The 14075-nt window shown below is 37.0% G+C and overlaps 1 protein-coding gene across 1 annotated transcript in view; it reads right to left on the bottom strand.

Moving 5' to 3' along the window:
- Positions 1–5131, bottom strand: part of LOC5575357 (mucin-5AC) — a 28587-nt gene extending 23456 nt beyond the window's left edge. Inside the window, exon 1 of the mRNA XM_021843084.1 lies at positions 4743–5131. Within this exon, the coding sequence (XP_021698776.1) occupies positions 4743–4745 (3 nt within the window). The 5' untranslated portion in view covers positions 4746–5131. The remainder of the gene's footprint in view (positions 1–4742) is intronic.
- Between the last annotated feature and the right edge of the window lie 8944 nt (positions 5132–14075).

The raw sequence follows: 14075 nt of genomic DNA, 5'->3' as shown, positions 1-14075 counted from the left end.
ATTAGTTCGAACAACGTCCTTGATGAATAAGGTCTTTCCAAACACTGGTTTAGTTTTTCGACCTCGGTGACGTAAGCAATAAAGGATTCCCCTCGTCTTTGTTTCAGTTCCCTAATCTGTCCTCTGATGCCTCTATCTCTATTTGGGTTACCGTACCTAAACTGGATTTCCGCTTCAAACTTTCTCCAAGAAGTAAACCGCTCCTCCTTCGTGAACCACCAATCATACGCTTCACCTTTTAAGCGATGGTGAATGTTCATCAATAGCTCCTTTTCTGATACGCCTTCATGGCGAGCTAATTTCTTTACCCGTGTCAAGAAATCCTCTACTTGAATCGAGCGACTATCTCCCGAGAAGTTCAATTCCCAGTTCTGAACTCTCGACCGCCGATATCTACTTCTGTCTAAACTAGGGCTTCTACTAGACGACGAATGTCTTCGATGACCTTGTCGTCTATTCCTGTGTGTATCTCTTTCGCTTTCGCTACCCGAATGGAACCTGTTTCTGCTACTATCGTTATTCCTTCTGTTTCTTCTCGACCGATCTTCAAGACTGCTGGAACTTCTACGGCTCGACATTCTATATGACCTTCTACGACTCGTACTTCTCCTCCTATTACCATTTCTGTTATCCGAATATCTTTCTAAACGATCTCTGTTCTGATGATGATGACGATTATCTTCAGAACTACAACTTCTATCATCTCTTGCGTACCTATACTGCCTCACTTCTTCCTTACTGTTTCCAAACCTGTCATTTACTCTGCGTCTTCCGTACCTTTCTTGCTCCAGATAATTGCATTGCCTTTCGATTTCTTTATCGAATTTCTGCCTATCTCCATACCGACATTTATCACCTCTCCTATTTTCACCGCATCTTTCAAATTCTTTCCTTGCTGCCGAATTAACTGCATTGCTTACAGGTTTCTTAACTCTGTGATACTGATCCTCATCAGTTTCAACAGGCCGTATAAACCTTCCATCTTCACTTTCGTCAAAATTTTGCTCTTCATGCTCGTATTCGGATCGTACTCCCTGTTCCTTTCCACTCTCTCTAAATTCCGGCTCCTTTCCCTTACTGTCTTTCCTTCCTTTCTCATCCCTTTCAGCCTCTTTTTGTCTGTATTCCTGTTCTTTTCTTTCGCGCTCTATCTTCTTCTTCTCTTTCTGCTCTCGTTCTTTCTTCTCGCTTTCTTTTTTCTCCCTAATCTTCAGTTCCTGTTCTTTCTTACTCTGCTCTTTTTTCTCCTTTCCTATATAACCTTGCTCCTTCTCTTCTCTTAACTTTTCTGGATCTTCTTCTGATTCACTATCTGGATTTTTGATTTCTATCTTATACCTTTTAAACATTTCTAGTATTCGAATGCAAAGATCTTCTTGAATCTTAACTTCTACTTCATCTGCTGTGGCAGCTCTCGCGGCCCTGGTCAAATAATGTCGTAGCCTTGAAACTGTCGCCAGTTCTATCTTCTTACTCAACATATCCTCCAATTCCAAAATTTTCTTTTCAATTCGTAAATTGTCCTCCATGATATTAACAATTGGAGCATAAGATGGCTTAAGCTTTCTATCTTCATTTACCAACCTTCTCAACAATCGTCGCTTGTCCTCCAAACTTTCTCTTTTATCTGGTCGCATATTTCGTAATCTCAATTCATAATCGACTTCATCTTCTAAGAGATGATCAGCCGTTGGCAAAGAGTAGTGCGGTTTCATTTTCGGAAATACCATTGCAAAATCTATAACTGTAAATAAAGACTAAAACTTTCAACAAAAACTCTTTCTTTAATTCAATACCAATTAGTAAATTCAAATTCAAACAAACTAAATTTAAAGTTAATTTACTGCAAACAATATCTAAAAGCAAATTTTCTTATTCTAAAATTTCAAATCCAAGATATAAACAAAAGAAAATATATGAAAAAGCAAAATTCCTAATCCTAAATATTCAAATTCAACATATAAACAAAAAATCAAATTCAAATCAATTAAAACTAGATCAAATTCAATTCATATATACTAAACCTAATGGAATTCAAAATGAAAAGCAATAGAAATTCAATAAGATAATGCAAAACAACTAAAGCTAAATCAAATTCAATTCAAATAACGTAATTCTAAAAAAAAATCAAAGAAAATAAAATCAAAAATATCAATTAAAATTTCGAATTCAAATTTTTAATACAAGTGACGGTAGCGTTCTATTTTATGATCCAACTGAATGAAACGTAAACTTTTGACGTTGGGCGCCACTGTAACCGTTCGGCGGAAATGCTCGAGGTGTTGTGACAACCGGTGGCTTTAGCGCCACTCTCGAATCCGAGAGACCACCGGCCGATTTTTATTTGCCCGACTACTGATGACCTTTAACCTCAGGGGTCCTCGAACGGTCGCTGGCTCAAACTCAAATTCAAAGCGCAAAACTAAAAAAGACTGGCTTTTCCCCCTCCGGACTACAAACCCACTGAAACTCGTTCAACCCTCTGGTCTCAACAGAAAAAACTAAAAATGAGGATGAAAATCGAATATTAACGGAACGGAACTTAGAGCAATTGGAATGACTTCCTCTATTGCACCTAAACGGAAACGGAATGAATAACAACGGAAACTACTCGATTTTCATAAAACATCACAAATAATTCATTAATTTATTGACTTCGGGTTGGACTTTAGGTTGGGTTTGGAAGGGATATCAATTTACTAGATCATGGCCATGTCTAACTCTAACACATACCTGCGCAGGATTTTTCTTCGTCGACTTGTTGCTCGTTGCCAGGAACCTCGGCGATGGCGGCAGAAACCTTCGTAGCGATGGCGACGAGAACCTCCGTTGAAATGGCGGCGAAGGGGAGCAATTCGCCGTCGCTGCCTGATTAGCTTGCAGCGAAGTGAGTCCGTGCTGGTATGGCCGAAATTAAAGTTGCGAAGTGGGTGGCGGCTGGACGGATGGCCTCCGATTTCTTCCGGAGAGCGATTCGCGACGACTGTTGTCGTGCGGCCCGGGAATTGACCGTCTTCCTCCGGACAAGGGCCAACGTACCTTCGTGCGGCCTCGCGTATGGCGCTCTGACCGCCCGCGATGAAATGTACCCTCACCGTCGGTTCAGGTCCGGAATCGTGGTGCGCAATTGGCGACGCAACGCACGATCCGCGCTCTCCAATATGGTGGTCCTAGAACTGACGTAAAGGGGACCTCCGTCGATTGATTGGCGATCGACGGTCGTTCTTCGCTCCTCTTTCTGGCGAAACACCACACTCCGTTTAGCTACCCCTAAGGGCGGGCCTTGACGGTTGCACGGACTCAGTAAACTCCACAAAATACTCTTCGTCGACTCCGGTCGACTCACGAACTCCAGCCCTACCCAAAAAGCGCTAAGCGCTGGAAAGTCCAACACGAAATTTTCTTAATTATTTAAAATGAAAAATATTGACATTATAATGGAAATTACCTTTTTGAGTGTAAACTTGCACTAATAAATCAAAAGTCGCGAATATCGGACTCACCGACTACAAACGAATCTCTAAAGAACAAACAAATCACATAAAAACCGTTTAGTACATTTTAAAAGACATCACTCCAATCACTTTTTACCTCTACAGAAAAACGTTTTTAACAAAGGTCACTACTAATAGAAATTATAAAATTGAAACTTTGACCTGAACTCGCAAAACTTCTGAATACCAGCCGATTTGGAAGCGAAATGACCGAGTCTCAGTTATACAACATACAAGAAACCTACTTACATAAAGAGCCTATTCTTTAATCTTTTTGCGCCCAAATTAAATTTGAAATGGCGAGAGTTCGCGCCTTCGGTAAACGAACAAGCTAAACGAATAAAAACATTACAAAGGTTTTCACATCACTACACGTATCCCATACTGGGTGACGTCAATTTAGTACATTTAGCCAAGACACAAACCTTATCGATACTTAACGTAACACTGAGCTCAATCAAATTCAAATTCAAGTGATTTTGCTTAAAAAGATAAAAACGTCAAAAGTTCACAAACTTTTCACTATATTTTTTTAAGAAAAAACGTAAAACGTTACAAAGCTGTCCGTAATATGGATTAAAACGGTTCATCTACACAGATAAAAATATTTAAATCTCAATGTAGCGTAAACAGAAGAGTATAGTAAAAATAAATTAAATTCATCTATTGTTACAGTATCACGTCTAATTTTCAACTAAAGATGCTTGAATGTTAAATGATCGTGTAAATTTTAAGTGTATTCAATTGAACAATAAGCGATTTGTTTTTTACATTTCAGGTTATTCTTTATTTATAAATTTGTGCATGAAAATAAACTGAAATTTATAACATATTTTTAGCTGTGTATCATACAGCATCTTAATTTGAACATGACATCCCTATTTTGCAAAGATGTTCGGTATATGGTGCTGTCTGGTTTAGGAGTATCTCCCACTAATCATTGAATTTTATGAGATGCGATAAACGATTTCCATGAAAAATGTTTATTTGAACTTTTCACGATGTGGTTCATACCGATCAATGTTACCCCGCTTAAACAATGACACCCCGTTTTGCGGTACCAGTTAACTAAATGAGTCTTCCAAATTATAGCAAAAGGGAATAGTTTCTCTGAAAGTCCAATGTAATTTTATCTTCGATACGTTTGATGGAATATGCAACATTTGATCCTACTTGCATAACAAATCCACCAAACCTCAAGAACTTGAATTTGCTCTTCACTGCCATAAGTATCACCTTCACACTCACCATTGTCACACTGATCTCGTTGGCTGCAGGAATTCAAGTTTCACTTTCAGTCCATCCAAGGGTGTCCGGCTATTGTCAGACCCAATCTGCCCTTAGCACTTTGGTAGACTATATAGCTTCTCACAACTTTGTTCTCGCAACTGCTGTGCAAGATCAGTTTTCACTTCATAGCACTTGCGTTCACAAGTTTCGTTTCGCCTTTCTGTAGGTATTGAATTTACGCGGTATTGTACATCAAATATGAACTTCTAATTTTTTCCACGCCACTGATGGACACACACGCACTTGTTGTATGATGCTGTGCACCTGACCAGCTCCCGGGAGGTGATTTGAGATGATACCCCAGGACGGTTTTACCGGGCAATTGTCGCTTTGGTACTAAGACGCTCGTTATGCCGCGGGCCTTATTTATATCTAATTGCTCATGAAGTTTGATGCTTGAGGTGCATCATGTCCAGTCCATTGAAAGATGGTAGAGCGTGGTATTGCCAAGACGGTAGCTGATCCATTGTTGACAAACGTAGCGGAAGCCTTGCGAGGTGCGATTCTTTTTGTGGACTTGTCGTCGTATGGGGGTAGGTATCGTATCGTCTGTCGACGGGCGCTGATTTCATCTGCTTAACATTTCGATTTCAAGTTTGGTTGATTTGTTGTGCACACACATTATACGGTTTGATGATTATTTTTTGGGATTTTAACTTCGATTCCTGTTATTAACCACGGTTAATTGCGGGATATGTGTGTATGTTGAAAATCGCCAAAAAGGTCAAGGATACAAGAAGATTTAGATCAATCAAGCAGATGATTCAGCGACAGCTTGATCGGATAAGCTTTATTATTTTTCTAGCGGAAGTTAATAGAGGAATTTGTAGTGAAACAGTATCTTCTTCTTCTTTTTGGCATTACGTCCTCACTGGGACAGAGCCTGCTTCTCAGCTTAGTGTTCTTATGAGCACTTCCACAGTTATTAACTGAGAGCTTCCTTTACCTAAGTTGCCATTTTCGCATCCGTATATCGTGTGGCAAGTACGATTATACTCTAAGCCCTGGTAAGTCAAGGAAATTTCCATTACGAAAAGATCCTGGACCAACTGGGATTCGAACCCAGACACCTTCAGCATGGCTTTGCTTTGTAGTCGTGGACTCTAACCACTCGGCTAAGGAAGGCCCAGAAGCAGTATGTTCAGGCATATTTCACCATTAATGTAATCATTCCTTATTATAACAAAGATAGCTCAAGTAAGTTTAGTACTACATTAAATAACACTGTTATCTAAATTTACGAACTAGATCAGGGGTTCGTAAATTGAATTGATTCGGAATTTGAATCAGTGTGTAAAACGAGGTTTTGCCTCTTGGAGTCTTATTATAAGAAGTTTATTATTATTGTTAGTATCATATACATATCTATATAAATAAAAATGGAATGGTGTTTGTATGTCACGAAATGGCTTACGAACGGGTCAGCGGATTTGGATAATTCTTTCTCCATTTTGTTCGTCAAGGGTTCCGACGTGTTTGTGTGTATAAAAGTTGCAGGATATTCACCGGGAAAGTCGGAATAACGAGAGTGAACGGAACTGTCATTTTGTATGGGACGATTCGTACTGGTTTTCAACAGCCTACTTGATGGCAAGACGAAGTTTGCCGGGACCACTAGTTATTGATATATTTGATTCTTTATCTGGCTAGAATGTGAGCAAGTTAAGGTCTTCCAAGAACTCTTTGGAGTTTGGGCACAGGATTCTACATTAGTTAATGGAGATTAATTTATCATTTCTATGTAGAAGAATATCTCACAGTCCTATACCCTAGAAGAATACAAACGTAGCAGTTGTATATTGACGATATTTAGTTATGGCATAAAATTTAAACTTATTATATCAGTAAATGGATCAATGTACTGATCTGTATTGATGTACTTGGTTCTTCAAAGACTCCATGTAATACAGGCCTTAGGATCTACAAGTGTAACCAGTCTAGACAGGAGGTCACCATATTGGATTTCCAATTGGCGGATATCGATTTTTGTCATCCCCTCGTCGTGCCCGTTCCGAAACTACCCAAATTGCATTGGTTTTCCGTTTTTTCCCCATTACAAAAATACCTATACTGCATGAGTTTTTCAAATGATTTACTTCAACCGGAGATCACCATCTTGGATTTGGATCTTAGTTTGACGAAAAATACACACTAAATTTTCATCAAAAATTTGCCAAAAAACCGAGTTAATTATAATATACTCAAAAATAGCAGGTTTTCTCAAAACTAAGTTGAAATTTAAAATTTTGGTGATAATTTTCACACGATCAGACAAATTTAACTAAATTTGAAGATAATATGTGGATTTTAGGCAATTTGCCAATTTTTCCGTGATTTTATACATGGGTCGAAATTTTATACATGGGTCGGGTTTTCAATGATTTACTCCAACCGGAGGACACCACGTTGAATTTCAAAATTACATCGGACACCGATTTTCGAACATAGGTTTCCAACAGTTTATCCCAACTAGAGGTTACATAATTTCCCACATAATTGTCTAAACTAAATGTACGAACTTCATGAAAAAGTGACATAAATCGAATTTACTTTGTAGAAAAAATGACGTAAATTGAATTTGCGTAAAAAAGACTTCGTAAATTGAGGTTTTAGTGTATATAGAAAACATCTAAACAATATGTTGTCAAGATTATAATTTTTGCATTAGCATTCGTTACGTAATATGTAATAGAAGTTGCCGTCACGTAAGTCCAGAATACAGAAGATGAACGTTAAATATAGAGTAAACTTGATTTTTGGTGAAATATTACCACACCTATTGTATTTTTATTTTTATATATATTCTGCTTGGTATGGATAAACAGGAAAAGGTGGAATCGTTTAACGAGTTGCCTAAGAATATCACATACAACTAGACAGTTAATCATTGTCATTTTGATGTTTTTCATATATTACGAATTTGGACCCTAGCATTCAAATGAATAGCGCGAGAATCAAAAAGGCCAGTCAAAATCGAAAATAAAAAAAAACATTAGTATTAGCGCTAGTACTTTAAGGATTAAGCGAGTGCTATATCGATAGAGACGCTTTCATAAATTTGATTTTTGCTTGGTGTCTTCCAAAATTCGCATTATTGTTAGCTTTTTCTGGCCAATACTTGCTTTTGACTTGAATGTAGGTATTCAAGGCAGAGTGTCCGAATAGTCAAACCATAAAAAGTTATAAGAGTAATTTCGCTTTAAGCAGGCCGCCATCCGCAGATATCGCTAGGATTCATTTTTTTTTGTCGCTGTTTTCTAGAATATGCTTAACCTGGACTGCTCATGTTCGCATAGTCGATGTAAGTACCACTGATGTTTTTAGCATGTTTTCGTTACATTAGTGATAAATTGAAAAAATAACTTCAAGTTTGTTAATACATCAGCTATTCCTGCATAAGTATCCTAGTTTATGAACTAGACTTTACTGTGGAGTCGTCCACAATTAGCATATTCGTTTCAAAGGAAGGGGAGTGCTAGCCAAAAAATGTGGAGGATTCACTACAAGGGGAATGGGATGTGAAATCACAAAAGTATCATCACGCGGCTTGTCTAACCGAGCAAGGAGAAGTGGGGCAGCTCGATCACTTTAATGAGAAGTTGATAAATGTACTGAAAATATTATGGAACCTTCTGAGTTTTGCATAATTCCCACCAATTCTAAGATTAAGGCTAAGTAGCCCGTCATTCACTTTGGCAACAATGATTTCAACTTGCATTTCAAAGTAATAAAACTCAGTCTAAGTAGTTTACATTGACTTGAAAAAGTATTACTGTACGCGCTAACATGCATAAAGTATGCTGATACTTTTTTAGCTGTGTCAGTGCAAAAAGTAGAAGCATTAACCTAAGAATGCTAATGTCGCTGCTGTTCGTGTTACCAACATCTAGTTTGCCACGAACAGACAGCCTGAGTACCGGGCATCAAAGTGTCAAATTAATTATAAAAACATAAACAACGACAAGGCATTGAACAAACAATGAAAAACCATAATTAAAGGTAAAAATAATTAAAATCAGTTTTGTGACAACAGCGCTACTAGCGTTCTATTACTAATATTTCTATTGTGCAAAACCAACAGATTTTCTTGGATTCGAAATCTTGAATTAGCAACAATCATCAACGACGCGTACAAATTTCAATGACGGCCTACTTCGCCTTAATACACTTGATCCGCATGTTTTCCATTGTTTTATAAAGTTTATGAATAAAATAAAAAGATTTTTTCCAATTTTGTCATTTTTAGACATTGTGAGATGTTTGTTTACCGATGGAGTGATTTTAAATAATTTTATATAATCTAAAAATTCATTATTTTTTTTCACTACACTTGAAAGTTATTAGTAAAGTAAACCCTCCCTTACTCGAAATTCCATATCTCGATATCGAGCTAGAGAACCATAGTTAAACGTTGATTTTCATGGCTACCTTGATGGTCCCTTGCATTGCATGTGCACTAGTTTTGTGTTCTACGACTTGATACCTTTGGGACCCGATAAACCGTAGCAATTAACGCGCAGCTATTCAGCAAGACCAAGCTTGCCGAGTTATTTTTTTTTAATTCTTTATTAGTATCATTCCAAACATTACATTCATTTCTTATGTCTAGGTGTTCTGTGGTAGACAACACTATCTTCTAACTTTATAAAACAAATTTTAGATTTCATTAACATTCTGTTAACAACATATTAGATTTCATTTGCCGTACGAAGCAGTTCAGATTTTTTACAGGCGAGTTGATTTCACCTGCTTATAAGGGGATAGAGACATTTTACATATTTGTTACATTTGGCTTGAATGCCCTCAATGTGATTTTTGAAGGTAAAATTTGTATCTAGCATAAGTCCTAGATACTTAACTTCATCTGACCAATTTATTGGAACCCCTCTCAACGTGACAACATGTCTACTTGAAGGTTTCAAATTATGAGCATTTGGTATATTATTAGTCGAGTTTTGGAAGCATTAGGAGAAATCTTCCATTTCTGCAAATATGAAGAAAAAAAATATCCAAACCCTTTTGCAATCTACTACAGATGCCACGCAGGCTTCGTCCTTTGGAGGAGAGGCCTGTATCATCCGAAAACAAAGACATCCTCAGGTAAGTCAGATGTAAAAATATTGTATAATATTGGTCCCAAAATGCTGCCTTGAGGAACACCAGCTCTTACAGGAAGTCTTTCAGATCTGGAGTTCTGATAATAACCCTGAAGTGTACGATTTGACAGATAACTTTGAATTATTCTAACAATGTATGTTGGAAAATTTGAGGTTTTACGATCAAGCCTTTATGCCAAACAGTGCCGAATGCTGGAAGGCTTTTTGACTGGTCTTGGTCTTGATTTCCAGGCCATCATCTTGGATTACAAAATGTTCAATTGAAAGCTAATTTCTACCAGAACAAATTTGTCGAAGAAATCGTCCTTCTAAATGATGAGGATGTTGAGATACAATGTTTTCCATGAACCGACAATCGCCTTTTTTGTTCCAGGCGTCCATCTTGAATTCTAAATTGTTCCATTGAAAGCAATTTTCAACCTGGAAAAACTTGTAGAAAAAATAATCCTTCTAAATGATCAGGATCTTGAGATACAATGATTTTCATGAACCGGAAGTCGTCATCTTGTTTTCCAGGCCGCCATCTTGGATTGCTAAATTTCCAATTGAAAGCTATTTTCAACGTTTTGTCCACGAAATTGTCCTTCTAAATTGTCAGGATCTGAAGATACATATATCTGTAAAGTTTGTGCATAGTTTGTATGTTAAATAGCGCCGCCTAGCGGTTGAATTTCTAAAAAAGCGGCCTACCAAGAGTCCTTGAACTAGGTAACAACTTGGCAGGAAATGCTATTTACTCGAAGTTAAAACTAGGTAAATCAGCTTAGAATATTGTATCAAAACCGCATAGGCAAAATCTCGCAAGAAATGTAGAATAACAGTGTTATATTGTCTCCGCTCTGTGTACTGGCAGAAAGCATAAAATGAGAAGAACAAGATTGTTACCGTACTATTAGTTCATTTCAGTGCTCTTGAAGATGTGAAAAGTAGTACAAGTCGAATATTGTGACGGCCATCTTTGGATTCCGAGATATTTCTCCATGCATTAATTGATGAAAATCGACAAGAAAAATAATTCTTGGGAATTGTTCTTTGTGGCGAATGGTACATTCTGGCAAATAGTTTTCTGGCAGATGTCATTCTGGCGAATAGTTTTCTGGTGAATGGTTTTCTGGAAAATATCGCACAATCGGTTTTTCGATTTCAAAATTTGGTCAAAACCGACACGGCCTATTGGGACACTCGCCAATACTCCATATTTTTTTTCATGGCCCCTCAGTATAACCAAGGGATTGTTTATAAATCTTTGTATTTCTGGAAGAAACCTGTTAGATTCTTGTATGACTTGAACGATTTTTTTCAACCATTTATATCAAATATGATATCAGTTGAAATACTCTCAAAAGGAGGAGGAAGCAAGAAAGGGAGGGGTACCCAAGCTACCAGTAAGCACGATAATACGGTAGTATAAGGGACCGTCCATAAATGACGTAGCATTTTTTCACTGATTTTTTACACCCCCTCCCTCCTCGTAGCATTTCGTCACAAACTTGTTTTACATAGCATCTGGGTTGAAACTAAAAATAGGGATTCAGAAGTTCAATATAAAATTTTATACTAAATGTTCACTTAAATGTAAGAATAATCTAATCGATCAGTTTGATAATTAAAGTAATCTAGAAAACAGTTTTTAGTAAACATATTTGTGTTTAAGCTACATAATTTTGGTTTCCAGTTTCATATAGGGTAAATTGTATTACTATTGCTGTTGTTACCATGAAAAACAAGTGTACTATACAAAAAAAGGTTTGATTGGATTATTATTTTATATTTTATATACTTAATTATATTTCAATAAATTAATTTGAAATGAATCTTCGTTATTATTATCTAAATTCAAATCCATTTAGCAATCAGTGGCCAGATATAGAAAACACTACACTTGAAATATTTAGATTGTTTAGAAAATTTTTGCGATTATTATACTAATTATTCATCTCTATTAATATTTCAGCTGAACTTCATTATCGTTCCGTATACTGAAATAACCTTACAGAACCTATTATGAAGTTATATAATAAAAATTCGTCAAATTACCGAGTTATTAAGAAAATTGAGGGCCCTCGATCAAAAAAGACCAAAACTTTCGCTCGACTCGGCTCTGTCACTCGGGCCTATTGACAGTTCTCACTCTATGTGACTGGATTACTGTGAGAGTCGATGTATGACATATGAAGTATACATGCTTACTTCGATCGACAGTGGCTACAGACGAGTCACCTGAATCTACTCGATTTACAAAATAGACCCCTGAATTATTGGGCAATTTCGATAACACACGAATCTGTTGTCCTCATTAATATTCAGGCTGGAAATCAAGAGCATTGATATGTCAAAAATAATCTATGACTTGATTGGGTGGATATCTCCTGCAACATTGAATGCATAATACACGGAACAAATATCTTGTTTTAATGTAATATTTTCCAAAAAAAGATATTTTTTCCCTTGGCCCTAACAGAAAATATGAATAAAACTAAAACGGCTGACTTTGTCTTGTAAATGGGTAAATGGGAAAACAATGTGCTCCAAGTAGATAAAGTATTAATTTTCATATAATTTATTAAATTTTTATTTTTTTTTATTTATAAATTTATTGATTTAGGCACGAATATAATATAATATTCACATAATTATTTAACGATTTAAAAAATCTGTTTGATTGCATTTATAAAGAAAACCTAAAATTTCATAGTTTCAATGTTTTGAAGCTGAATCATCATTTCATAACCCAAGTTTATAAGTCAACAAAAAAAAACAGTTTGATAAAAAATAATTATATGCCATTTTTCTCAGCGCCTCTCTTTTTACCGACATGATTCAAAATGCTACGTCCACTAGCGAGGACCCCTCCCTCCCCCTCGTCACACATCGTCACAAATTCGCGAAGACCCCCCACCCCCCTAAAAAGCTACGCCATTTATGGACGACCCCTAACAGCATTATAGGCACATATAAACCAGTAATTTGATGTCTGACAGCTTCATATACGCATATAATGCTATTGTAATCCCTGAAAAGGCGAAATAACGTACCATTATAATGCAAAGGTAAAACTAATGATGATATTAGAACATATGAGAAACGTCAATTATTTTTGCCACATTTTCGGGGCGAGTGTTTTGAGCTTTCGTGTACGCGGCTAAGCAGCTAGTACTAGAGGTAAATAAATTAATTAATAAAAATAGATATCTCAAATAACAAGCATGAAATGATTTAGAGTACTAGTCTGTATCTTATTAATTACTATTTATGTTTTTTGTCTGTAATGATGAAAGTCACATTTTGATCCATGTTCGTGACGCAAATGAGGATCTTCCATCATCATAAAACAATATGATGAAAGTTCCTCATTTGCGTCTCGAACATGCGACCCCCGGAATGATGGATTGTTGAAATCCTGCTCCTTTGCTCCTTTGACTACAGAAGATGAATATTGTTTTGGAGGAGAGAGAATGTATCTAAACACCGCTTTTAAGGCTCCCCCCCTAAGCGACTTTTTCGGCGACAGCGACAAACAATCGTAGCGATTTCGCTGATGTTTCGCTGCATGCACTGTTCGATGAGAGCGTCTAAGCCAGAGTGACGCAATTCCGCAGCGATTCGCGTCGTGTCAGTCAAGATGGTTTCATAGAAGATTGCTTGAAGCGTCACAACAACGAAATCGCGACGATTATTTGTCGCTGTCGCCGTTAAAAATCGCGTAGATTTGGGGGAGCCTTTATCCGTCATCTTCTTCTTCTTCTTCTCGGCATTAACGTCCTCATCTGCTTCTCAGCTTAGTGTTCTTATGAACACTTCCACAGTTAAGAAAGCTCTCAGTTCCTTTACCAAAGTTGCCATTTTTCGCATTCGTATATCGTGTGGCAGGTACGATGATACTCTATGCCCAGGGAAGCCAAGGAAATTTCCATTACGAAAAGATCAGGATCTTTTCCGACCGAGATTCGTACCCAGACACCTTCAGTATGGCTTTGCTTTGTAGCCGCGGACTCTAACCACTCGGCTAAGGAAGGCCCCTTTAACCGTCATAAAATCTGCGATTATGGGAGTGAGAAGATTCATTTTTTTCTTTTTTTTTTTTTTAATTTCTTTATTAGTATCATTCCAAACATTACATTCATTTCTTATATCTAGGTGTTCTGTGTTATTTGACAACACTATCATCCTAATT

This window comes from Aedes aegypti, chromosome 2 (assembly GCF_002204515.2).
Source record: "Aedes aegypti strain LVP_AGWG chromosome 2, AaegL5.0 Primary Assembly, whole genome shotgun sequence".
Classification (NCBI taxonomy): Eukaryota; Metazoa; Arthropoda; class Insecta; order Diptera; family Culicidae; genus Aedes; species Aedes aegypti.
The sequence above is the reverse complement of the archived record's forward strand: the minus strand, read 5'-3'. Positions and strand labels throughout refer to the sequence as shown.